The sequence below is a fragment of the Eptesicus fuscus genome, chromosome 8 (assembly GCF_027574615.1).
Source record: "Eptesicus fuscus isolate TK198812 chromosome 8, DD_ASM_mEF_20220401, whole genome shotgun sequence".
NCBI lineage: Eukaryota > Metazoa > Chordata > Mammalia > Chiroptera > Vespertilionidae > Eptesicus > Eptesicus fuscus.
The window spans coordinates 95,190,121-95,217,692 of record NC_072480.1 but is presented as its reverse complement, the minus strand read 5'-3'; the positions used below and the strand labels follow the sequence as shown (position 1 = coordinate 95,217,692).

Below are 27,572 nucleotides of genomic sequence, written 5' to 3'. Positions count from 1 at the left end.
GCGATTGGGCCTGGCGACACCCCCTTCCCCACCCTCCCCGCCCGCCGCGCCCGCCCCCTGGAATTGCGGGACTCCTCCCAGAGCCCCGCACTTGAACTGCAGGGGCTGGATCAGGTCCTGGCCCTAAGCTCCCGGTTCCAAGGTTCTGGGTCTCAGTCCTGGCGCGGAGCAGACAGCTGGCGCGATGATGACCGTCTGGCTGGTGCCCGTCGGGCAGAAGCTGCTGCTCTGGGGCGCGCTCAGCGCCCTCACCCTGGCGGGCGCCACCCTCATCCTGAGCTTCCTGCAGATGATGGCGAGCTATGCACATAACTGGCTGCAAATGAGGCCCATCCCTAGCATTTCGGGCGCCTACCCCTTTGTGGGACACGCGCTGCTCCAGAAGTCAGGAGGGAAAGGTAAGGGACTGGGCGCCCAGGCGGGCCCCATCCCCACAGGGGCTGTTGGGCCCCTTGCAGGGAACCGAGGCTCGGGAGCACCTCCTGAGCACCACCTGCATACCCGCCTGGAGCATCCCAACTGGAGATGCAGGCTGCTGGGTGAGGGGCGCCTCTGTCACCCCCTGGATAATGGGTTCCCAGCTCTCTCCAGTTTTCATTACATATAAGTGCAGTGTTTCTAAACGCCTGTCTTTCTGCCTTTTCTCTTCTCATTTCCCACCCCCTGGCTGCTGCTATCTTAGACCACATCCTGTAGCCTTAGCCGGCTTGGCTCAGGGGATAGAGCTTTGGCCTGCGGACTGAAGGGTCTTGGGTTTGATTCTAGTCAAGGACATGTGCCTGGGTTGCAGGTTCCATTCTCAGTGGGGGCGTGCAGGAGGCAGCTGATCAATGATTCTCTCTCATCATTGATGTTTCTCTCTCTCTCTCTCTCCCTCTCCCTTCCTCTGAAATCAATAAAAATATATTTAATAAGAAAAACAAAAACAACAAAAAACACTGCCTGTTTTTTCTTCTCTCTTTACTGTTAAAGTCCTAAAAGCAGAGACACAAGTTATAACTTAATCTCTCTCTCTCTCTCTCTCTCTCTCTCTCTCTCTCTCTTTCTCAAAGAAGGTATGAAAAATGCACTTGAGAACAGAGCCTCTCCCTCCAGAAATCACAAGACTTCACCACAACCTTCATTCCTCCTTGGCCCATCACAATGAATTATGATGCTTTTCATCAAGGCATGCCCCAAAAGTCATACAGCAAGTTTCAGAAATCTTATTTGTTAAAGAGTGAATTGTTTTTTTTATTGAAATCATCTTTTGAAGAGATAGCTTTACGTTATGTTATGATAGGGGTAGAGGGATCACTGTAAGTTAGAAAGCTCTTAAAAGTCCCTGATGTTTGCATCCCCCATGAGGGAGGGTGAGTTAGATCTTAGCACTTCATCTTCATGGCTGTATAAGTGAGATACCCAGAACTGAAAAGATTTGCCCCAAATGACATATTTTTAAATGAGCCCAGAACTAGAATCCAATCAGCCCTCAGCTTCATTGAAGAAGTTTTATAGACTGAACATCAATTCCAAAGCTTAAAGGATTATTTCTTTTCCACTTTCCTTTCTCCAAATAAAAATAATGCTGTCATTTCAACTTCACAGGAATACCTGAGGCCTCATGGGAGGGTGTTGCCAAAATGTAGAAAATGTTTCTGGCTGAAGAAATCCAAGTAAACCTTTAACCAACCAAACATCAATGCGACTGATGTTGCAAGTGATGCAGCAAATTTTGATATATGAAAACTACATTTGTAAAAATCATCATGGCGCACGCTAAAGGCAGAGCTAATCTTCCCTTCTACCCAAAGGCTTTATAATATTAAAAAATAATGGTGTAGAAATATAGACCCCTCCTCCCCAACAGGAAAAAAATATACAAAAGAAATCTCATATAGTTTTTTGGGGGAATTTTTTGAAGAATTGAAATCTCTAGTGAATAAGATCCATTTCAAAATAAACTGAGTTACTGGATTATTTAAAGTAATTCTCCTTATAGTTACTTCCGGAGAGGAGAGAGTGATAACACATTATCTTTCTCAAGGGGACTTTTTAATGCTTCAACAACTACAGGATCTGGGCAGGAGACCAACCTTTCTGCTTGTAACCAAATTGCTTGACTTTTCAAGTTGTTTAAAACTCTTTAAGTTAGCGTGTGTTACCCTTTACTTGTAAACGTCACTATATTACAGTTACTTTGAGGATTAAATTTAATGCATGCATTTTCTAGACCCTTGTCCAGAACTTGGTTTGAGTCAATTTTTTCATTGTCAGTCATGCACTTATTTGAGGCCCTCCTTTGTGCCCAGCATTGAGCTCAGCAAATTTGGGCAGAGCACAACATTTAAAGGTGTACACCCCATCCTCAATAACCTTGTGTCTTATACAAGAGGCTGTGCCTTTCATTGTGTGGCTACCCTCCGCATTCTGGCCTCAGAAGACTCACCTGGAGATTTGCAACTGACTCCCAACTGGGCTGTTGAACTCTATCTTTTGCTTTTCCAGTCCTTTTTGTCAACACCTGTCTTCCCCAGCTGCTCCCTGCTATGGGGCCCACCGGAGGCCTTCAAACCACGGATTTTGATTTCCCTGTCTCCTCTGTCAGACCAGACCAAGGCAGTGGTTATGGCCATGCTACATATGTTTTGACACTGTTGATGTGACCTAGCTCCTTTCACAGCAGTTTAAGCCAATGATTTGACTAGAAGGCATTTTGAGTCGGCGTGATGTAATGGGGAAGATGGCACATTGTGTGTGTGGGTGCCTCGGGTACAGAGCCAGGCCTGCATTTACCAGCGCTGTGATATTGTGCAACTACTCAGCTGAGCACAACTTCCTCAGTTGTTCACTAACTTCTGTAATAGTGTTTCTCATCTGACTGTGGTGAGGCATAAAAGACATAAGGCATCGGAAACTCTTAGCTCTGCTCTGATGTTTAGTTACCTTCCACAGCAAATAAATATGACCGAATGAATGTTAGCTAGCTTAGAAGATTCATTATTGGGTTTTAAGGTGCCCAAATGTGCGTACGCTTTAAACAATTATTACTGTTTATTCAGTGTCACGTGCAATGCACATCCCTGCACTTTAGCCTCTCTCCTGCTGCACTTTGAGCAGCTTGCCCTGAAGCCCAGGGGTGGGGGGAGCTGAGGGATGAGAGAAGGAGCAGGGGTAGTTGAGTATGTGAACATGTATTGGCATGAAAAAGAGCTGGAAAGTTTAACAGTTGTTTTTTTCTTCCATGTCAATCTGTCCGTGGGGCCCAAATTCCCATTCAAAACAACCCGTCAAAACCTCAGGTGCCATCTGTATTAGCGGCCTCACAGTGCTGTGGGCATTAGTCCTGCTGCTGTCAAGGGGCATTCCCTTTGCCTAGAAAAGCCTGGGTACCACATGCCTCCCAGCCAGTCTGCCCTCCTTATCCCTCCCTCCCTGGATTTTGCCAGCAATCTCAGGAGAGGCCTCATTTCCAACCTAATTAGAAAGCCAGTCCTCCCGTGACCTCATGTTGTTTGACTTGGGCTCTGTCTAACCTTTGCCAGGTCTTTTCTCTGAGGGCTGGACCCTGAACCCCAGTCCTTTAGTCACTGTGTTTTTCCACCCCACCCAACCCCCATGCCGGGGTCACACTCTGCAATTTAATGTTTTCTGAGCTGACCCAGAGTTTTGTCATTGTTTGAGCTTTCTGAATGCTGGGCTGCATTTCCCAGATGGGGCCTTAGGGATTTCAATACAGAAAGGGTTAACTCCCAAACTTTCCTCACTACTTCAGTGTTGTTGGGATTACTGGTCACCATTTCTCCACACCCAATATAAGGACCAGCCATAAAGCAGGACCAGAGCCCCTAACACTGGCTGCATGAAATTCCACCCCAGACGCTTCCTGTATCCTTCGAATAGGAATACCAAGTTGTCCACAGATCCCACACACCTCAGTGTTATTGTCCTAAATTATAACTCTGTGGTTCTAGTACTCATCAGGAACTTTCAGATATTGCCTAGAGACTGTAAAAGAAAATTCAACTTCTTTAGCCTTGCAACACTCCAAGCTCATCTATCAATGTTATCATCCCCATCCTGTGCTCTGGCTAAACCTATAGGCCATTTTCAGATCTCCCTGTTTCTGCTCTGCTCTGCTATTTCTGCTGCTTGGTTTGCCCTGACTTCCTTTTTCTTCCTATAAAAAGCCAACTCATTCTTCTATGCTCAAATGCCATCTCTTTCTTGGAATTTCTCCAGTGCTTTCAATGAAAATCGATAACTCCTCAGACTTAACCTTCTAATTGAGCACCCATTTCATTTGACCTGATACTGTGATTAGTACCACAGTGACCATCTCCTATGATTATAAATTCCTTGAGAGTAGGGATCTGGTCCTTTTGCGGTGCATGTTCCTTGCCTGTGGAATCCATGACTCAATTCAAAATCTCACCTGGCATATAGTAGTTGTACTGCCTTGTGTTATGTTCTTCAATATTAATCTTTTCTAATCTGTAATCATTTATCAGTCTTTCCATACACATCAAGACATTGACACATTTTCTGAGACAGTTATTTTGTAAAATCACTCTCAGTTTGGATTTGTCTGTTGTTGAGCATGTTGATGAGTGAGATGTTGTGTTTTCAAGAAGTAAGGTACTTCCGTCATATTCATTCTTACATTTAGACATGTCATAGGAAACTGATTTGATTGATTACCAAATTTCCCTATCTAATCTCTACTTTTTCTTCAGTGCTTCTCAGTAATTCTTTTTAGCTTAAGGATTCTTTCTTATATTCACTACTAGAGGCCCGGTGCACAAAATTCGTGCATGGGGATGGGGAGTGTCCCTCAGCCCAGCCTGCACCCTCTCCAATCTGGAACCCCTCAAGGGATGTCCGACTGCCTGTTTAGGCCCGATCCCAGTAGGATTGGGCCTAAACAGGCAGTCCGACATCCCTCTCACAATCCAGGACTGCTGGCTCCCAACCGTTCGCCTGCCTGCCTTCCTAATTGCCCCTAACTGCTTCTGCCTGCCAGCCTGATCACCCCTAATCACTCCCCTGCCAGCCTGATTGATGCCTTACTGCTCCCCTGCCAGCCTGTTTGCCCCTAACTGCCCTCCCCTGCCAGCCTGTTCCCCCGCAACTTCCCTCCCCTGCAGGCTTGGTCCTCGCCAACTGCCCTCCCCTGCTGACCTGGTCACCCCTAACTGCCCTCCCCTGCCTGACACATCTCCCCTAACTGCTCTCCCCTTCTGGTCTGGTTCTCCTCCCCCCCCCCCCCGCAACGGCCTTCCCCTGCAGGACTGGGTCCCCCCCCCCAACTGTCCTTCCCTATAGGCCCAGTTGCCCCCGACTTCCCTCCCCTGCAGGCCTGGTCACACCCAACTTCCCTCTCCTGCAGGCCTGGTCCCCCCCAACTGCCCTTCCCTGCAAGCCCGGTGGACCCCAACTTCCCTTCTCTGCCAGCCTGGTCACCCCCAACTGTCCTCCCCTGCAGGCTTGATTGCCCCCAACTGCCCTCCCTTGCAGGCCTGGTCCTTCCCAATTGCCCTCCCCTCCTGGCCATCTTGTGGCAGCCATATTTTGTCCACATGGGGGCAGCCATCTTATGTGTTGGAGTGACAGTCAATTTGCATATTACTCTTTTATTAGATAGGACCGAGGCCTGGTGCACAGGTGGGGGTCGCCTGTTTTTCCCTGAAGAGTGTCCCAGATCTGGGTGGGGGTTACCTTGGGGCATGGGGCAGCCTGGGACAGGGGCCTGTGGTGGTTTGCAAGCTGGCCATGCCCTTCAGCAACCCAAGCATAGGCCAGGGCTGGCTGGAAGCAGGTATCTGGAATTTATTTATCTTCTATAATTGAAACTTTATAGTCTTGAGCGGAGGCCAGGGCCGGCCAGGCTGGGCGGGAAGCTTGGCTTCCTCCATGGCTGGGGGCAACCCAAGCCTCCTGCTCACTCCAGCTCCATGGCGGCCGCCATCTTAGTTGGGTTAATTTGCATACTCGCTCTGATTGGCTGGTGGGCATAGCAGAGTGATGGTCAATTTGCATGTTTCTCTTTTATTAGTGTAGATGACATTTCTTCCACATTTTTGTTACATTCCAAAACAAAATTTTTCCTATATCCAAGGAAATGTAGACATAGCCTATTATTTATATACTAGTGGCACAGTGCATGAAATTCATGCACGGGGGCGGGGGTGTCCCTCAACCCAGCTTGCACCCTCTCTAATCTGGGACCCCTCAGGGAATGTCCGACTTCCTGCAGGATCTGGACTAAACCGGCAGTCGGACATCCCTTTCACAATCCGAGACCAACCGCTGGCTCCTAATCGTTCGCCTACCTGCCTGCCTGATCGTCCCCTAACCGCTCCCCTGCCGGCCTGATTGACACCTAACTGCTCCCCTGCTGGCCTGATCACCCCCAACTGCTCTCCCATGCCAGCCCAATCGTCCACAACTGCCCTTCCCTGCCAGCCCAATAGTCCACAACTGCTCAACCCTGCCAGCCTGATGGCCCACAACTGCCCTGCCCTGCAGGCCTGATTGCCCCCAATTGCCCTCCCCTATCAGCCTGATTGCCAACAAATGCTCTCCTCTGCCATGACCCACCTCCTCCACTGGAATTGGCTTCCTCCATGCTGCATGGAGCTGCGGGACTCCTAGGCCTCACCACGCAGACCGGCTGCCAGGCCCTGCCTCAGCTGTGCATGTGGCCATTTAGTGACGGACATCTTGTGTTGGCCATCTTTGTGTTGGCCATCTTTGTGGTGGCCATCTTGTGGCAGCCATATTTTGGTGGCCATCTTTTGGTGGCCATCTTTTGGCAGCCATCTTGTGATGACGTCGCATGTGAGAGCCACCAAGACTTTTATTAGTATAGACTAGAGGCCCAATGTACAAAATTTGTGCATGAGTAGGGTTCTTAGCAGCTGCCGACCACAAGCTGGGGCCTTCCTTCATTCTGCACTGCCCCTGGTGATCAGAACATGTCATAGAAAGCAATGGACCTCCCAGTTGGTCGAACTCCCAAGGAGACACTTTGCATATTAGTCTTGTATATATATAGATATTATGTGTTTCTCTTCTACTAACAAAATATTTTTTAATCTTCCTCCAGCTTAATTTTTATTCTTCAGAATAATAAAATTCCCCTTTGTTATAAACTTTTATTTATTCAAATAATATTAGAACTATAGGAAAGTTGTAAAAATAATATAGAGTTTGCATATGCCATACACCCTGCAAGCCTCCTCTGATGGTGTTATTTTACAGAATTAGTATCATTATCAAAACTAGAAAATTATTATTTGTCCAATGTTCTTAACAATACTACAGCCCTTATTTGCATTTTACAACATATCCTAGTGTTCTTTTTCTGTTCAATGACTCAATTCAAAATCTCACCTGGTATATAGTAGTTGTGCTTCCTTGTGTTATGCTCTTCAATATTAATAGTTTCTAATCTGTGATCATTTATCAGTCTTTCCATACACATCAAGACCTTGACACATTTTCTGAGACAGGTATTGTGTAGAATCACTCTCAGTTTGGATTTGTGTCCTGTTTTTTCAGAGTTTCATTGAGGTTATACATTTTTGGCAAGAACACCATATGTGATGTTGAAAGCTTTCTAAGATCAGGAAGACAAGGATGCTCACTCTCACCATTTTATTCAACATAGTATTATAGGTCCCAGTCAGAACATTTAGGCAAGAAAAAGAATGCAGGTGGCATGATTGTTCATATAAGAAACCCTAGATACTCCACCATACCCCAAAAATGTTAGAATTAATAAATAAATTTAGTAAAGTTGCAGGATATAGAATCAATATACAAAAATCACTTGCATTTTGTTATGTTAACAATGGACTATCTGGAAGAGAAATTAAGGAAACAGTCCAATTTACAATTGCATCAAAAGGAATGAAACACCTAGGAATAAATTTAACCAAAAAGGTGAAAGTCCTGTACATTGACAAATATAAGATATTGACTAGAGAAGTGATACAAACTAATTCTATCATTACTTATTCTGTTGCACAAGTTGTTCCAGTTTGGAGTATTAGGAGCTTTTCAGGTTGGCTGCTTGGTATTTCAACATGGCTCCATCATTTTTTGAGCACTTCCTTATTTTCTGGCACCATAATCTACTCCACCCTTCTGGTATTTTTCTCTGCCTCAGCCCTAAAATCAATGACTTCTCCAAGGAGAATTGGTTTATTTTATTGTAAGACAGTATTTAGAAAAACCGAGATCTGGTGCCTGTACTAGAAATGGGAGCCAACGTGGGAAGTTATATTACCAGAAATCTTATTTAAAATATCAGAGAAGACTTCACAGCAAAATCACATTTAAGATGACACTTGAAGAATAAGTATGTATTATTAGACAAAAAGCAGTAAGAATAAGAGTTTCCTACAAAGGGAAGAGGTCCTGTAGAGGCCCTGAGACATTTGAGAAGTTGAAGGATTAGTAAAACAGAAGAGTTTTTTAAATGATTTTTTTCTTGAGGTAACATTGGTTAATAACATTATCTAAATTTCAGGTGTACAATAGTATAATTTGATGTCTGTATACTCTTTTGGGTGCTCACAACCAAACATCTAGTTTTCATCTATTACCACTTGTTTAACCCCATTTACCTACTTTGCCCTCTCTCCACTCTCCTTCTTCTCTGTAACCACTATGCTGTAGTCTGTATCCTTGAATTTGTTTTTGTTTTATTATATTTGTTCATTTTTTACTTTTTTTGTTTTATATTTTATATATGAGTTAAATCAGACTGTTTTTGTCCTTGTCTGTCTGACTTATTTCACTTAGCATAATACCCTTAAGATCCATTCATGTTATCAAAAATGACATTATTTAGTCTTTAAAAAAAATTATATATACATATATATATATATATATATATATATATATGTATATATATATATAATTGATTTCACAGTGGAAAGGACAGTGGGGGAGATAGAGAAACATCAGTGATGAGAGAGAATCATCAATTGGCTGCCTTCTGCATGCCCCACACTGGGGATTGAGCCTGCAACCCGGGCATATGGCCTGAACGAGACAATGCTCAACCACCGAGACATAACAGCTGGGCCATTATTATCACATCTTCTTTATCCATTCATCCATTGATGGACACCTAAGGTTGCTTCCATATCCTGCCTATTGTAAGTAATGCTGAAGTTAACATTGCAGTGCATATATCTTTTTGAATTAGTGTTTTCATGTTCTTCAGATAAATACCCAGCAGAGGAATTGCTGGATCATATAGGAGCTCTAATCTCAGTTTGTTGAGGAACTTCAATACTGTTTTAGAGAGGGTGAAAGGGAAGCATCTATCTACCAGGGCTGGAGAGTTGGGACAGGTTTCCCTTTCTATAGAAGCGTAGCCTGAAGCAGGTCAGGAGAAACTGAACAACCTCAGTGTTCTTGGGGAAGGCATGTCATAAGGTCACCACAAACATCCACAGTGCTTGGCATTTCTCAGTTAACCAGGTTGTTGCACATATATCATTCATAATTAAATTAGCCTCATAATTCATGCATTAATAATTTAGTAAGGACACCTGTGTGGTTTAGCTTCAATATGTGAAAGATCTGGGAGATACTGAGTGAGTTGCCCAAAGTAAAACGAGTAAAAAACCCCAAAAAGACACAGTAGGGAACTTATTTAAAATTAAATATTCTCTCCTAGAGTTTTTCCAGCAGCTGATTCATTGCACTGGACACAACAGACATGTGCCAATGCTAAAACTCTGGCTTGGTACAGTACCAGTAATAGCCATGTATAAGGCCGAAACTATAGAGGTGAGTAGATGGTGACTGTGATCAATGTTTCACTGTATAATTGATGGTGTGAGAATTTCATCAGAATAAACAACAAATATATGTCCTTATATTTTATTCAATTCAATGCAATAAGGATTCCATTAAATATCTAAAGCTGTTAAGGTGCCATTTAATGCTTTCCAGATATAGTCTGAGTTCTGGGAAGAGTAGCTTCTACATGTCTATACACATTTGGTATCAAGTAATATATTTGTCCTCCTTTTTTGGGAAGTCTTCAGTTGAACAGAAGCATAAATAGATTATTCTACAAGGTGAGCTCATATCATCTGCCAAGCACTGTTTTAAGATTTAAAAAATATAAGAATAATAAAATATAAGTGTTTCATTTAAGATGCTCAGAGTATCCATTATATTTTTATTATTTCAAGTTAAGTTTTTAAAAGAGAACACTAATCTGATATTGATTACTCCTAAAAAATGTTTACCTTTCTTTTACTTATTATCATGACATTGGGAGTATGATCTTACGATTTAATGATAAATGATTTGGTACAGGAAGTAAAAATGGGATAAACAGACCTTCTCTTCATGGAGCAAAATTAACAGCAGAATTTCTTAGGGTTGTTGGGCTTGGATACATCGCTCTTACTCATTGTGTAAAACTCTTAGTGTCTCTGGTACCACACTGAAGAATCTACTGGCCCAGAGGAGACAGCGAGAGGGCCACATGTGGGGTTTCAGCCATTGCTGGCCTAGTATAGTGGTCTTAGTACATGTGGATAGAGATCTGTCCAAAGCAGGGAACTGCAGCAAGAAGCCTGAGAAGCATTTTGTGCATATGCTCATCCCTTCTGCTTTACTTTGGCTCCAGGCAACCTAACTATACCCATGGTTCCCAGTGCTACTTATACCCTGGAGACCTTCAAATGTGTACCTAGTGTAAGCCTTAATCCTGAGCTGCATACCTGCTTTCAGACTATGGCAACTTGAATGTCTCCAAATCAACATACCTGATCATGAACTTGTGATTTCCATCTCCCTAAATGTGGTCATCCTTTGATTCACCCACCTTCTCTTCCCTCACTCCTACCCTCAATAAACAACTCCACTTGGCTCCTAATTCAGGGCAGGAGTCAGGGAATTCTCCTGGACATTTTCCTTTCAGTCAACTCCAGCTAGTCTCCAAGACTGAGTGACAGTTGTATGCTCCAAACTCTAATTAAATTTCTTTGAGTCATAGTAATGAAAACGAACCACCAAGAAGTAATTGTTATGAAATGTTACTTTAGAAAGTAGTTGTGTTCTAGCCTAGTATTCTTATAATTAACGTTGCTTTCATATCTCTGTCTCTCATTATTCTTTTCTCTCTTTCTAAGGTAATTTTAAGTAGCTCAAAGCAAATTGACAAGTCTCATCTGTACAGGTTTGTACAACCATGGCTTGGCCTAGGACTTCTTACAAGGTAAGTCAGTGTAAATCGGTAAAGCTGTCTTGTGCGTAACTTATGTCAGGCATTGACATGAGGTAGTTTTCCTATAGCAAGAATGTGCTGTCGGGTAGTAGAGAGAAGCTGAAAAGGTTGGGTGATAATGGGCCTCTGACAGGCAGGAACCCAGAGTGTAGGGTAATCTCCAGCTATGGCATTCTATAATGATGATCACCTGTGTTCCAAGGAGGGTAAGAAAGTGCCAATGTATAAAGGGAGTACGGCACAGCGGAGTTTTGAGCAGGGAAATCTTGAAAATTCAATGAAGAAGGCAGTCATCCTCAGAGAAGTAAGTGGAGCACAGTAACTTCAGTCCTTGAGCTGCCATCCAGCAACAGGACCCCATGAACTGAGAAAGAGAAAGCAGGACTTAGGCGGGGACCTTTGAGACTTCAAAGATGTTAGAGATCAAAGTAGACTCATGGAGCTCCTTGATCTTCAGAGGGTTAAAGTTGGCTAAAGGTGGGAAATTTCTAATTTTTGGAAACTCAGAACTTAGAAATCTAGAAAACTTCTTAAAATTTTTAATTTTGATGAGTGCTCTTTTAAATATTAGTAATATAGAAGGATATCTAAAGTATGCCCATTCTGTAACTGTATGTGAATCTCCCCTTGGCATTCTGAACAACACATTTGGGAATCTGTGGATTAAGGAGAATTTGTTGTCTTGACTATGCTTTGTTTGTTTTGGATGTTGTTTTTCTCTCCTTTGTAACCATGTCTTGTATTTCTAGTACTGGAGACAAATGGCGCTATAGGAGAAAACTGTTAACACCCACTTTCCATTTTACCATTCTGGAAGAGTTCTTAGATGTCATGAATGAACAAGCCAACATATTGGTTAATAAGCTTGAAAAACATGTTGACGGAGAAAAATTTAACTGCTTTTTTTACATCACTCTTTGTGCCTTAGATATCATCTGTGGTAAGTCTCATTGATTTGTTTCTAGAGCTATGGTTTAAACATAAAATGGCCCAAATAAAAAATAACATTTCACTGGGAAGGCAAATTAAGGGGTTAGAAAGGATATTGGCTTCTTTGGGGTGGTCCTTCTGCTAAATTAGGCTCCTGAGAAATAGTATCCACTGCTTGAGCTTTGAGCAGAGCCACCCCTGCCACGAAGGTCAGAGGGAAGGAGGAGCAGGAACAGGGAGTAGGAGAAACAAAAGGTGCAAGAGTGAAAGGGGAAGGGAACAATTCTAACATATATAAGAATTTATCTTTTTTCAGTGTTTGCCACTGGAAATTAAACACAAGGCATGTGCATGAATTGAATGGTTGCTTCTCACCCATATTTTGCAGAAACAGCTATGGGCAAGAATATTGATGCTCAGACTAATGATGATTCTGAGTATGTCCGTGCAGTTTATAGGTAAACAGAATCCTTCTAATTATTTTTAAAACGGTTATTGATTCAAGCTTTAAAAAATATCGCTAATAATTTTTTGTCTGTGTTGTATCTTTTTCATTGTTTCACAATGAAATATTGCACTACAAATCAACCTAATCATTGAAGCTTGTATTTTAACAGTAGGGGATTTATTGTATAAATTATAGAACACCCAAGCTATGGTATAATTTTAAATGATTATTTTATGATATCTTGAGCAATTACATTATGATGCTTAGTGATAAAATAAAGATAAAAACAATATTTTTAGCATGATAACCACTAGGTGTAAAAAATTATTCATTAAAAAAAACTTATAAATATTATTCCAGAATGTTAGCTGTGATTATTGTTTTGTGTTGTGTGCTTCTCTTTCTTGTTTGTGTTGTTATTAATTCTCTCTTCCCATATTTTCTGCACTGTGTATTATTTTTTAATTGAAATAGTCATATTTATTTGAAAAATTGCTTGAGATTATTCAACTATTAAAAGGCAGGGCCAGGGTTTGATTTGAGGAATTCTCTCTTTAAGTCCACTGCCCATTTCATTTTAACACATAGCATACGTGAGGCCAGGTGTACGAAATTCTTGCACTCGGGGGCGGGGGTCCTCCCCCCCAGATTATAATACCGCGCAGGCCTGGCCTGGGGATACCACTGGTGCATAATCAAGCCAGGGAGGGATGCAGGAGGTTGGCCAGCCAGGAGGGACTCTGAGAGGGCTCAGGGGCATATCCTGCCCATCTCATTCAGTCTAATTGGCCTGACCACAGCAGCAAGCTAACATACAGGATGGACCGTCTGCCCCCTGGTGGTCAGTGCACGTCATAGCGAGCAGTTGAGCAGTCTTAGCATATCCTTAGCATATTATGCTTTGACTAGAGGCCCAGTGCACGAAATTCGTGCACTGGCGGGGGGGGGGGGGGGGGGGAGGAGTCCTTCAGCCAAGCCTGCCCCCTCTGACAGACTGGGAGCCCTCAGGAGATGTCCTACTGATGGGGAGCGGGCCTAAGCCTCAGTCTGGCCTTCCCCTGCGGGAGGTGACTGGGTTGATCAGGGGAAGGCACCAGCCCCATCACCCCGCTGCTGCTGCCACTGTCACAGCCGCCAAGGTGTTTTCACCAACACGGACTCCAGTCCCTTCACCTTGAAAAAATGACAGCTTTCTTTAGGCACTTTTAAGATGTGTCTTTCATAGGATATGACATTTCTTTTCTTTCTTTCTTTTTTATCCTCACCTGAGGATATGTTTCCATTGATTTTTACAGAGCTTGGAAGAGAGAGGGAAAGACAGAGAGAAACATCAATGTGAGAGGGACACTTTGATTGGTTGCCTCCTGCATGAGCCCTGACCTGGGCCCTGGCTAGGGAGGAGCCTGCAACCTAGGTACATGCCCTTGATCAGAATCAAACCTGGACCCTGTGGTGGGCAGACCAAGCCTCTATTCACTGAGCCAAACTGGCTAGGGCAGGTTATGACATTTCTTAGTCCTCCAGCAGCGGACCTTTGTTTTTCCTCCAGGAGAGTGGTGGAAAAACCTTAGAACACCTTCTTAGGTTCTTATTACTCAAGTTACCAAGAACACTGTGAGAGGCAGCTTACAGGGAGCTTAGCCAATGAGCCTTCAGAAAAGGTGTTTCTTCTGCAGCTCATGCACAGAGGACCCCCTTCATTGTGTCTGCAGGGCTTCCGTCCACTGGGCTGGGGGCATGCCCCAAGCTGCGCCCCCCCAGCCCAGCGGCCCTGCTTTCTGTCAGCTGCGCTTCTGTCTGCTGGGCCAGAGGCGTGTCCCAAGCTGCGCAGCATCGCTCCCCGGCCCAGCGTCTGTCCGCTTGGCGTGTCCCAAGTTGCGCTGCAGTGGCTCAGAGCTCACCCCCAGCCCACCGCCTGCTTTCTGTCAGCTGGGCTTCTATCTGCTGGGCCGGGGGCGTGTCCCAAGCCACGCAGCGGTGGCTCTGAGCAGCCCCGGCTCTGAGCAGCCCCCGGCCCAGCGTCTGTCCGCTTGGCGTGTCCCAAGTCGTGCTGCGGTGGCTCAGAGCTCAACCCCGGCCCACCGCCCACTTTCTGTCAGCTGGGCTTCTGTCTGCTGGGCCGGGGGCGTGTCCCAAGTCGCGCAGTGCCGGCTCTGAGCAGCCCCTGGCCCAGCGGCCCGGTTCTGTCAGCTGGGCTTCTGTCTGCTGGGCCAGGGGGTGTTCCAAGCTGCGCGGGTGGCGGCTCTGAGCATGCCCCCAGCCCAGCAGCCCAGCGTTCTGTCTGCAGCTCTTCCTCCCTCTGTGGCCTGTGAGTGGGACGCTAGCGTCGTCACCATGGTGATGACGCTAGCGTCCCACCCTGGTGCTAGGTGGGCCGCCAAGCAGCCCTGGCTCTGAGCAGCCCCTGGCCCAACGGCCCAGTTCTGTCAGCTGGGCTTCCATCTACTGGGTCGGGGGCATGTCCCAAGCCGCGCAGCGCCAGCTCTGAGCAGCCCCCGGCCCAACGGCCCAGTTCTGTAGCTGGGCTTCTGTCTACTGGGCCGGGGGCGTGTCCCAAGCCGCTCAGCGCCGGCTCTGAGCAGCCCCCGACCCAGCGTCTGTCTGTTTGGCGTGTCCCAAGTCACACTGCGGCAGCTCAGAGCTCACCCCCGGCCCACTGCCTGCTTTCTGTCAGCTGGGCTTCTGTCTGCTGGGCCGGGGGCATGTTCCAAGCTGCACAGGCGGAGGCTCTGAGCGTGCCCCCAGCCCAGCAGCCCAGCGATCTGTCTGCAGCTCTTCCTCCCTCGGCGGCCTGTGAGTGGGACGCTAGCGTCCCACCCTGGTGATATGTGGGCCGCCATCTTTGTAGCTATGTGGGCCGCCATCTTTGGTGCTATGTGGGCCGCCATCCAGCCCGCCCGCGTTTCCCTTCGGCCCCAGCCCCGGCCCCACCTCCACCCCGCCCTTGTCCCCCACCCCGCCTTCTCCTCCAGCCCGCCCGCTTTCGCTTCGCCCCCAGCCCCGCCTCCGCCCCACCCTTGTCACCCGCCCCACCTTCTCCTCCAACCCGCCTACGTTTCCCTTCGCCCCCGGCCCCGCCTCCACCCCGCCCTTCTCCTCCCCCCTGGCTTGCTTGCTTCTTCAAAGCTTTACTCCCTTCTGCAGCTCTTGGCTTCTTTGGACGCTGTCTTGATATGCAAATTAGCCGCCATCTTTGTTGGGGTAATTTGCATACTCGTCCTGATTGGTTGGTGGGCGTGGCTTGGCTGGTGGGCGTGGCTTAGGTGTAGCGAAGGTGCGGTCAATTTGCATATTTGTCTATTATTAGATTAGATTGGTTGAATGGCCGTCTGCATGACCAGACACGCAACATAAAAGGCTTTTATTATATAGCATATAATCTGCCATTCATTACATAAGATACTGACTAGTTTTATAGTGGCCCACAAAACAGAATAACAGGGAGACAAGCATTGAAACAAATAAGTATAAACTTGTAACCCATAATAATTGCCTACAAAGAGAAAATTGATATTCGAGAAGAAAACAGCAATAGGGACCACAGATTGAGTGACTAGGAAAGGCCACTCTGCAGAATTGGCCTGTGAGCTGCTCTCAAAGGAGAAGATCATGTCTAGGTCTTCCTGCTCCATCACTGGAAATGTTGTGGGAGGGCCTCAGAACAGGGATGTGACAGAGGGGCACTTTACTGCAGAATAGGACAGCCAGAGGAGTGATCAAGGAAATGTGTGGACATTAAACAGGCAGATTTCATCCCACCCTGTGGTATAAGAGCTAAAGGCAGCTTGGGGAGATCCAGAACTCTTCCTGCAGAAATGAAAGGAGAAATCAGATGGCCATCTAGTAAGGATGTTTAGTAATGGATTCTTCATTCCTCTAAAGGACCCATTTAATTCTTAAGCTTCCTTGGATGTGTAATAACCCATGCCTTCATTGTTGAGCATTGAGCATAGAGCTCTTAGTAGCTGCTAAGACGAATTATCACCGTTGCCAGATATTACCCTCATTGAGACCAGGCACCAAATAGGTACTCAAGCAATGCCCATTTTGATATATCAGCTGATACATTTGCACCCTGTTTATAGGATGACTGATTTGCTACATCACAGAATGAGGACGATTTGGTTCTGGCATGACGTTTTGTACCTTTTGTTTAAAGAAGGAAGGGAACACAAAAGGAACCTAAAGATCTTACATAATTTTACCAACAATGTAAGTCCTCATTTTTTTTATTGTGGTCAAACATACATAACATAAAATTTATCATAATAGCCATTTTAAGTGTACCATTCAGTGGCATTAGGGGCATTAACAATGTTGTGCAACCCCTACCACTATCACTTTCTAGAAATTTTATAAGTGCATGACTCCTATGTTTGTTAACATACCCAGTCATTAATGTTCCCTCCTGGGGGAGGTTAGTCTACTGGGGGAGGCTGTCTATAAATAAATAATTACAAAATGTGATATGAGCTATGGTAGTTTATTAACAAACTGGGTGCTATGCTAAGAGAACAAAGACACAGGGATCTGTGTTATAAGAATCTTCTGAAAAATGTTTGGATTAAGCAATGGTTTTCAAAGACAAAGGGCATTAATAGCAGTATCTTAAACTGCAAAAGGAAATTAACTAGATATTACTATTTAATTTTTAATGACAAGGAAATAGTAATGTTCTGGATATAGTCTGTCTTTGTGTTAAATGTATGTTTATGGAAAGGCAAACTTTAACTGAAAACATGCATTATAATTTAAATGTCCTGATTAAAGTGCCAAAGTAATTATATTTATCCTTTGCTATAAATTTTAGTTTAAAATATGATGGCATTGCTTCCTGACAGTGAGGTCTGCCTCCACCAACAGATCAAGTGGTAGAGTCCCTAGATGTTAGATGAATGAGGTGTGGGAGTGAGCTGCCCTCAGTGGAGTATAGCATAATTGCCTGGCAAGAGGTGAACGGTGAACAGTTTGTATTTTTAGGTACAATTACACTTGTCTTCAAATTTCATGCATTAATATCAATATCAATAATGAATGAATTCCAGATTGGATGAATAATATCAAAAATTGCATGCTGAGTGCCAGGCACCAGGGGTTCCACCAAGAATCAAAGAGAGGACACGGTGCTTGTCTTAACGGAACTTGGGATCTGTTCATTCAAAGCAGAAGCAGGTTTGGACGATTGCCTGAAAGGAGGAGAAAGTTGAAATGTGTAACCAAATTAAGCTCAGGGGCTTTTATTCTTTTACTCATTCAGCACATACCTGATGGACATTTCTAAAAGGCCAAGCAGTGTTCTAAAGGTTGAAAACATATCAACAAATAAAGGCAAATTTGCTGCTACATTGAAGTTGGAGGAGAAAGTGACTAAATAACAAATACAATGCCAGGTGGGAAGTGAAATGGAAGAAAGGTAAAGCAGGCTTAGGAAGAGAGTGAGTGCCAGGGACTAGGGTAGCAGTGACCCTGACAGTGTGACAATGGGCAGCGGAGATCTAAAACTAGGGAGGAAGCTAGTCATGCTGGCTTCTGAGGCAAGAGCATTCTCAGCAGAAGGAGCAGCAAGCATACAGGGTGTTTCTTTTCTCCAATACAACACATAATTAGAGTGATCTATAATTAGTCTATTATATAATGATTGTGTTCTCTCCACCACCCCAACTTTTTCTCATGAGCTCTTCCAACTCGCTGGGGGCCTATTCAGGAGACTACTACTCTATTCCCATGTTGGAAAGGCTGCAAAAATAGTCCTTGGAAATGATGTATTTGCCTGACATTAAATTTGTTTTTAAAAATCTTATCAAATAATGCCCTAAAAATGTTCACAGAAAGCTTTACTATATTTTCACAAAAAACTAAGTTCCTGTTGAGTGAGACAGAACAAGAAAGGCTTAGAAAAAAATCAGTTAAAGAAGCTGGTATATTTTCACAGGAAAATGGACCATTAGGCCTTATCAAATTCTACACAAAAGCATGTGATCGTTTAAATCATACAGGTCATCAATGAACGGGCCAATGAAATAAAGAGAGAAGAAGAACATAAAAGTGATGACAAGGGCACGACCCCCTCCAACAGAAAACGCAAGGCTTTCCTCGACTTGCTTTTAAATGTGGTGGATGATGAAGGGAACAAGCTAAGCCATGAGGCTATTCGAGAAGAAGTGGACACTTTCATGTTTGAGGTATTTTGCGTTGTCATGTTAGTCTCATGTACCATCATTAAACAAATTACAGTTCCTGTTACATAACAAGAAAATGTTTTGTTTTTAATCTTGGGAGTTAAAAATGCAAAGGATGAAGAAATAGCCAGCACTAATACTTAGAGTTGTGTAAGCATTTAATAGTCAAATTAGAAATAACATGAAAAAGCAAGAATTATTTGTAGCTACCTTTTAAAATATGTTGGGATCCTTGGTATAAGGGATGATCTGTTCTCAATTTATTTTTGACTTAAAAAGATAATAAATTTATAGGAATTCTTTTAAAAAGTTTTTAGCATTTTGAAGTAGCTTGTTATAACTGATGAAGAGTCATTATATTGTAGCTAGAATTACAAAGTTTAACCTTTTGCACTCGGATGTCGAGTGTGACTCGACACGGTTAGCATTGGTAGCAGCTCGAGAAAAAAGCAAGCGAGTGCAAAGGGTTAAGACCCAAATTAAATACCAAATCAACTTTCTTCTTCCGAAAAAGCTGTAGACTTGTATGGATTTTTTTTTTTTCTTCCCAACACCAGGGAAGTTTTCTGTCATTATTTCTTCAAACAGGTTTTCTATTCCTTGCTCCGCCTCCTCTCCTTCTGGCACCCCTATTATGTGGATGTTGTTTCTTTCTTGATGTGCCAAACCTCCCTTAGGCTCTCCTCCTGCTTTTTTAAGTTTTCTTTCCAGTTGCTGCTGTGTGTGTGTGTGTGTGTGTGTGTGTGTGTGTGTTTCTACCTTGTCTTCTAATTCTCTGACGTGGTCCTCAGCCTCTTCTAGTCTGCTGTTGAAGCTTTCCATTATATTCTTTATTGCAGCTAGGTCATTCTTCATTTCCTCTTGATTTCATTTCATGTTGATGACATTGTTATTCAGCTTCCTATATTCTAATATATTTGTGTGTATTTTTCATCCAGACATTTGAGCATCCTTATAATCATTACTCTGAATTTTTTCTCTGATCAGTTACTTGCCTCCATCTCATTTAATTCCCTTTCTGGTGATTCCTTTTTTTTCTTTCCTTTGGGGATTGTTTTTATGTCTCCCCATTTTTTTTGCTGTAATGTTTTAATGGTTTCTATGTCTTAGATCCAACTGCTTTGCTACCCAGGTTTTTGGGGGGTGGTGCTATGTAGTTGGTTATTTTTGGGACCCAGTGGTGCAGTCTCTCAGATCTCTTGGGCCTAGTGATCTAGCAGAGCCCCCTGCTTGAGCTATTTGGGTTCTCTTGATGTAGTGGTGTCATGAATGTTAGTTTCTTATTCGTGAATGACGTCTCGTCACAGATTGGCAATGTGACTCACTCCCAGCTTCATTGCGCAAGCTGTTCTGAATGTGATTGTAGTTCCAGCTCTTGTGGAAAGGGTTGCCTGAGGTCTCACTGGTATGTGCCCACTGTGAGTTCCCAGAGTCCATGGGCTTGGGAGGAAGGGATCTCGGGGCCTGAGGCTCAGGTACTGTGACTTTGGCTGGTGTTGTGTCACTCTTGCTGGGACAGCGTCACTCTGTAACTTACTATGAGGGTCCCGGAGCCTGTGACTGTGGGATGCGGCTGCCCCATAGTCTGCGGTTGAGGCAGTGGGACTCTGGCCAAAGTGATTTCCCTCTCTGAATCACAGGGGGGTTCAGGAGCCAGAAGCTGGGGTTGTGGGAATCTCGGAGTCTGTGGCTGAAACAATTCGACCTTGTCTGGGGAGGCGGATCCTCAGTAACTCACCAAGGTGTCCAGAGGTTGGCAACCGGGAGGGAGATGTTGTGGATTCTGATGAGAGACGTGCCCCTTGGTTGGAGAGGCACAGGCCCAGTGGCAGTTCAAAGAGGGGCCCAGGAGCCATCTGCTGGGGCTGTGTTCTCATGGGGCCCACAAGCTGGAGCTACATGATTGTGGTTTGCTGCCAATCTGGGGAGGGAGAAGTCCCAGTTTCTGCTGGGGGAGCTGTGCGCCCTTGGGTGGATATGAGTGCCCAGCTGTGGCTTACAGAGGCACCCAGGAGCTGTCTGCTGGGGTGGTGGGCTCAGGGAGCCCCTGTGCTAGAGCAGTGCTACCGTGGGGACTGGATGCTGGCAGCCAGGGTTGTCCCCCCTCAAGATGGCGTGGGCTCCCTGCTCGAGCCCCGCAGCCCGGGGAGTGCCCGCAGCGGTGGTGGGGGCTCCCTGTCCAGGAGAGCCTGGTCTGCCAGCCTCCAGTTCTCCTGCCGGATCTGACTGTCCCTCCCTCACTCACACACACACACTGCACATGTCCACACACTCCCCTGTCACCTCCTCACTCACTCACACCCTCTCCCTCACCTCCGTCCTGCCAGCCACCATCTTCCCAGCTCCTTCTAGTAGAGAATTTAACCAGTTTGTGATTCTAAAGAGATTTCTGGTCTTGATATTAATTTAAAAAAAAAACAAATTTAAAAGATTATATAGTTGTTGTTGTTTTTTAGGGAGAGAGAGATAGAAACATCAATGATGAGAGAGAATCGTTGATTGGCTGCCTCCTGCATGTACCCTGACCAGGAATCGAACCATGACCTCCTGGTTCATAGGTCGATGCTCAAGCACTGAACCAGGCTGGCTGGGCTCTCATGGGTTTTCTGTGAAGAATAATTGAGTTCGTTTCTACAAAATGTTTGATATTTTGCCTTAAACTCAGCAAAGTTAAATGGGGCTATTTATCAACTTCTTGATGTGGAGACTATTGCTCAGAACCACCCATGTGCTCCCTGGTGTCCGGGTGAAGCCGACCGTACAAATGGGGGACAGTGGAGAAGTGCAGATCTGGCCACTTGGCTCAGGAAAGTCACACTTTTATTTCCTCAAAAACAGTCCAGCGCACGGAGTTCCCTTGGAATGCCTCCTGTTAGCCCAGCCCAGCCACTCTCACCAAGTATGTGACTCTGTCCTATTGAAATGTCCCTGTACCAGAGGCGTCCCCTTTGAAGGGATTGTTTCATTGGTTTGTTCCCCACGGAGGTAAAATACTGTATAAAATTAACTGGTTCTGTCTGGGGTCACGTCACAGCTGTCAAATCCAGAGACAATTCAGAATAGAGCTAGCATCCCTAACCTTCTCAATAGAACTCTGCTTCCTAAGCTGTTTTTCCCTCTTACATTGCAGGGCCATGACACAACTGCAGCTGGAATAAACTGGGCCTTGTACCTATTGGGCTGCTACCCAGAAGTCCAGAAAAAAGTGGACAATGAGCTGGACGAAGTGTTTGGTACGTATGGCCCCTTCACTGCTTACATGGAAGGTCCCAAGTCACTGAAGCAAATGGCATTCTTGCTCATTAAGAAAGTGCAGTCGGGCCTGTTCTAAAGACACTGAAATAAGCAGGAAGGATGCCATATGGGACCCCTTCCGGCCTAATGTCCTTTTCAAACCTCAACCATTTGTTTACAGGCGTTTGCTGATTGCTTGGCGTGTGACTACACCGGGCAAGATGCTGGGGCTACACAGATACATGTCCCTGTCCTCAGGACCTCACTACTTCATAGGTGAAGCAGTCACTGTGCATAAAGTAACAAGTCATGGCTGTGTGCTTTGACCTTCTATAAACCCATTTTCTTTTTTTAGTTTAAAAAATGTTCCATACAAGAGAAAGTAGACAGGTGTATGTTGGTAAATGCTAACTGTCCACATTCACAGAGACAGTGTAATCTGTGTGCTCAATGTACAGAGAAAGGAGGGAAAATGCTAGAATTCTGTGCACTACTGGGCGGGCTGAGCCTCCAGCCTCCAGCGGAGCAATGTAAGCAGAAGGTTTTTCTTTCCCACGGAGCACAGGGGCATTGATTCCATACAGTGTTTGTTGAGTCAGGAAGGGATAAAAGTGAATTTGGACTTGTGTGCATGCATATACGTCTAACCAATGGACACAGACACCAGTGGGTGAGGGCATGAGTGGGGGCGTATGGGTGCAATGGGGGGATAAGGACACATGTGTAATACCTTAATCAATACAGAAAAATAAATAAATAAAAATCAATGGAAAGAATAAAAATACTTTTAAAAGTAAAAAAAAAAAAGTGAATTTGGAACAGAAAGTGTTAGAGATTCTTGTCCACTATATTGGTATTTCCCCCAAATAAGTTGAGAACCAGGATGTAAGGGAGAAAAAAAGACTTCAAGAGCAGAATGACTGAGCCTAAGAGTAAAACAAAACAAAAAAAACTCACACTGTAACTTGCTCCCCGTGACTGGAGCAAACTTTTAAAAAGAAAGTTGGAATCCATCAGTGTTCCTTAGTCATCTTCTCCTTCATCCTCATCAGCTTCTTCATTGGTAGCTTTCAATCCCCTCCCTCTCCCCCTCCATCATCTTCTTCTTCTCTTCTCCTTTCCCTCTTCATCTTCCATATCAGGAAGCAAGTAGTAATGAATTGGATTTTGGCAAACACCACCTTGGATGATCTCTCCCACCTTATCTGCACCCGCATCAGAATGGCCATAAACCAGATTTTTGGTTCTCAGCCTCTTCCTGCTGGCTTTATCCTGCAGTGGATTTGAACATTTCATCAAATCCTTTCCAGATATTTCAGTGGACTTTGAAAATGCATCACGGCTTGCACTCAGATGAAATTCTTTGGGTGCACTTACTTTCCAAAGAAGGGTTTTCATGGAAATGAAAAGCTGTTCTGTGACCTGATTTATTACTTTTCAATTCTGTCACTTCACCTCTGGTTAAATAGCACAGTGCCTTCCCATCCATCTCCCCAAGCAGTGCAGGCATAGAGATGGTTGCCAATGTTGTTGCTTGAAAATTTGGGATTTGGGCCATCAAGTCCTACCTCTTCTGAAAAACAATGGTTGGCAGAATTGGTTATAGGTCGACCTTCAGAATCTTCTCACTGGCTTGTTCACTGAGTTGGTCTGTCTCATTTTTATCTTTCTCAATATGTTCGGTTGCTTCCTGCTGTGTTTTTTCTCCCATTGGCAAGACCAAGAAGCCATTTGGATTTCTTTTTGAGGGGAGAATGGAGGGCGTTTGGGAGCTAGGCTACGGGGAGAGTCCAAGAAGCTGACCCAGGAGAAGATACACTTCTGGAAGAGGCTCTGAGAATTCAAAATGAAATGTTTTAAACTTATAGTTTCATGCATTCACAATGTTATGCATCTGTCACCTCTATCTAATTCCAACCCACTTCAGCAGCCAAAAGGAAACCCTGCAGCATTAATCAGCCACTCCCCATGTTCTCTTCCTCCAGCCCCTGGCAATACCTCATTTACACTCTGTCTTTATGGATTTGTCTACTCTGAGGACTTCCTCCAAATTTAATGATACAACATGTGAGCTTTGGTATCTTTTTTTTTTTTTTTTTACTTAGCATTATTGACTCATTTTATTTTGATTATCTATACTATTCAGAATTTTACTTGAGCTGTTGGTATTTAACATTCAGTGTATTAATGTTATAATATATTCTTCTTTGATGTCTTATTTGTCAAGCTCAAATAGGTCTTTCATTTATTTTATTTCATGTATTTACTTTGACCAGGGAATTCTGATCGCCCTGTTACCTTAGAAGACCTGAAGAAACTTAAATATCTGGAGTGTGTTATTAAGGAGACCCTTCGTATTTTTCCTCCTGTGCCTATAATTGCCCGTGGTCTTAATGAAGATTGTGATGTTGGTGAGAATTCTTTCCTGAAAGTAGTGGGGAGAGTGGACTTTTCTGTGTGTGTCTTGCTCTGTTCTCATGACATATCGACTGCCTCATGACAGGGGGGTACAACGTTGTGAAAGGCTCTCAAATACTCATCATTCCCTACGCACTGCATAGAGACCCGAAGGTCTTCCCAGACCCTGAGGAGTTCAAGCCAGAGCGATTCTTTCCCGAGAATTCGATCGGACGCCATCCATACGCCTATGTGCCCTTCTCTGCTGGACCCAGAAACTGTATAGGTTTGTATCCATCAGAATCGGTTTGACCTTTCAGGCGCATATGGCAGGGGGTTTCTCACATAAATGTCTTTGAGATGTAGAGTCTCAGATACAAGTCTGTTAAAACACTAGTTGTTTTATTTTTTTCTCCACTTTACTATGACTGTTGTAAAGTATATCAGTTTTCTAGGGCTGCTGTAACAAAGCGCCACAGACTGGGTGGCTTAAATGACAGAATTTTATTTTCTCACAATTCTGGAGGCCAGAAGTCCAAGATCAAGGTGTCTGCAGGGCTGGTTTCTTCTGAGGCCTCTCTCCTTGGCTTATAGATAGATGTCTTCTCCCTGTATCTTCACATAGTTTATTCCTCTCTCTCTCTCTCTCTCTCTCTCTCTCTCTCTCTCTCTCTCTGTGTCTGTGTGTGTGTGTGTGTGTGTGTGTTTCTGATTAATCCCACTCAAGGATATGTTTTTATTGATTTTTAGAGAGAGAGGGAAACATTGATGTGAGAGAAACATTGATTGGTTGCCTCCCATACGTACCCCAACCAGGAATCTAACCCACAACCTAGGTATATGCCAGATGGATTTGAACTCACAACCTTATGGAGAATGGGATTACCTATCAACCAACTGAGCCACCCAGCCAGGGCTTGATCTCTTCTTTTTATAAAGACACCAGTCAGGTTGGATTAGGGCCCATCCATAGGACCACATTTTATTTTACTCGCCTCTTTAATGGCCCTATCCCCAAATGCAGTCACATTCTGAGGTACTGAGGGTTAAGAATTCAGCAGATGAATTTGGGGGATTACCTTTCAGCCCATAACATAAAGCATTACCAGTTTCATGGTACAGTTTTAAAATGTAGATCTTTGGATTGAAGTAGAATATACTTTATATGCTAGAAAGCTTATTTATAACAATTAATTCATTTATTCTGTTTTTATTGCTTTTAAGAATTGCTTTTTTCAAAACCAAAACAGAGAATGCTCACTGTAGGACCAGCGGAAGTACTTTAAAAAAATGAGTGCACATCGCCATGCATTATAAACACTTTTGGTGTTAGTATCTCTGGCATTTTATTGTTTATGTAAATGCAGGCATTGGTACAATGAGTCCTGGTAACTCTATAGTAAACTACATGAAAGGTCCAAGAGGAGAGCATTCTAGAACAGTGGTTCTCATGCTTCAATGAGCCCAGGATTCATCTGGGTGCTGTGTGGGCTGGATTCCTTGTCCCCAGAGCTATTCAGATGCACTGGGTGGGAGCAGGGAAGGGCACTCAAGAATCTTTATTATTAGGAAGCATCCTGAGTGATACTGGTTCGCCCAGGGCCTACTGTGAAAATCTAGCATCACTTGCTCCCTCTAATAGAACCTGTTCTTTCTCCCATTTGAGATAGATCTGTTATTAAAGTCATGTTATTTACATTAATTTGAAGGTCAAAGGTTTGCCATGATGGAAGAAAAGGTCGTTCTTTCATGCATCCTGAGGCATTTTTGGGTCGAATCCACCCAGAAAAGAGAAGAACTTGGTCTGGCAGGAGAGGTCATTCTTCGTCCTACTAATGGCATCTGGATCAAGTTGAAGAGGAGAAACGCAGATGCATCCTAACTGTATTATTGGGAATAATATTGTATTATTATACAATAATAACTGTATTATTGTGCCTTAGTAGGAATAAGGTCTTTCTTTAAGAGAAACTTTGCATTTACAATGTGTAGATCATGAGTTTAATAGTCTTACTCCATACACCCAATTTTTCTTATCCCCACTTACCTTGGAGTCAAGTCTTCCAAAGAGAGAGTTTTTATATTTTTATCACCACCATTATCTTACCCTTGCTCTTGATCACAAAAGGCAAGTTTACTGATGGCCGTACCCAAATAAACATATACATTTCTCAACAGAGGGATCCATAGGCCAATTCAATTTCAATTGACAGGCCTAAAGGATATAAGTTAATTGAAGTTCCAGAATTTTTTAAGGTATTCTTATTGAACACAAATATACATATAAACATATACATTTAATTTGAAAAAAGTAATTAAATACTTAGGCTTGAGCTTAGGTTTTAAAAATTATATCAGTGGCATCAGTTATGATAATAATTATGATGATGATACTTTTCAGATTTTTATCAAGGAGAGCAGATCATTTATAAATTGACTCATTGGTTCTGTTCCTATCTCCCTTTTAACTGTGTACTTATGGCCCTCATTTCATTTCATTCTACATAACATCACAATTACCTTTATACATCATATATTATCAGGAGAGATTCCCCTTGGTGATCTCCAGTCCCTTGTAATGCCTTTTGGAGCTAGAAGCACCTTAGACCTTATCAGGTTATACTCCTTTTCATTCGAAGGTGATAAGATCAATCAGAGGTAAGTTTCTATCCAAAGTCATTCCACCAGTGGGTGACAGAGCTGGAAATAGATAAAGGTCTAAATTCTAAATCTCTACTACCATATGCTATTGCTTTATGAAACTCGGGTCTATAACTGGGTGTATCATTAGAATACAGATCTTATAGAATTCTCCCATTATTAAGGAGAAGAGAAGCCACACACTAGAAGTCTAGTAATCCAGCACTTAGGTTAGGGTGAAACTACTGTGAATTTCAATCCTCCAGAACATACCAAAAATGAATTATAATGTAAACTATGGAGTTGGTGCGATTATAATGTGTCAATGCAGGTTGATCAATTGTAATAAATGCACTGCTCTGGTGGGAGATGTTGATAATGGGGAGTCTGTGGGTATGTGGGGGTAGAGAGTATATGGGGAAACCTCTACACCTTCCCCTCAGTTTTGCTGTGAACCTAAAATCACTCTAAAGAAATAACGTCTTAATAATAATTTTTTAAA

The 27,572-nt window shown here is 43.9% G+C and overlaps 1 protein-coding gene and 1 pseudogene across 1 annotated transcript; one reads left to right on the top strand and one right to left on the bottom strand.

The window, feature by feature from the left end:
- LOC103295476 (plasma kallikrein-like) overlaps window positions 1-27,572 on the bottom strand; it is a 218,455-nt pseudogene that overhangs the window by 170,631 nt on the left and 20,252 nt on the right.
- Window positions 104-26,345, top strand: LOC114229835 (cytochrome P450 4V2-like). The gene is made up of 11 exons (XM_054720114.1): window positions 104-398; window positions 9,677-9,789; window positions 11,148-11,233; window positions 11,992-12,182; window positions 12,561-12,630; window positions 16,706-16,832; window positions 18,617-18,802; window positions 21,930-22,032; window positions 24,310-24,444; window positions 24,537-24,716; window positions 26,140-26,345. Exons 1-11 carry the CDS (start codon window positions 185-187, stop codon window positions 26,310-26,312), a joined length of 1,578 nt encoding a protein of 525 aa, XP_054576089.1. The 5' UTR covers window positions 104-184; the 3' UTR covers window positions 26,313-26,345.

Excerpts from the sequence above, each read along its gene's own strand:
- LOC114229835 (XM_054720114.1), top strand. The coding sequence starts at position 185 with ATGATGACCGTCTGGCTGGTGCCCGTCGGGCAGAAGCTGCTGCTCTGG. Across the intron at positions 12,631-16,705 it reads TATGTCCGTGCAGTTTATAG|GATGACTGATTTGCTACATC; the intron begins GTAAACAGAATC and ends CCCTGTTTATAG. Across the intron at positions 24,717-26,139 it reads TGGACCCAGAAACTGTATAG|GTCAAAGGTTTGCCATGATG; the intron begins GTTTGTATCCAT and ends ATTAATTTGAAG.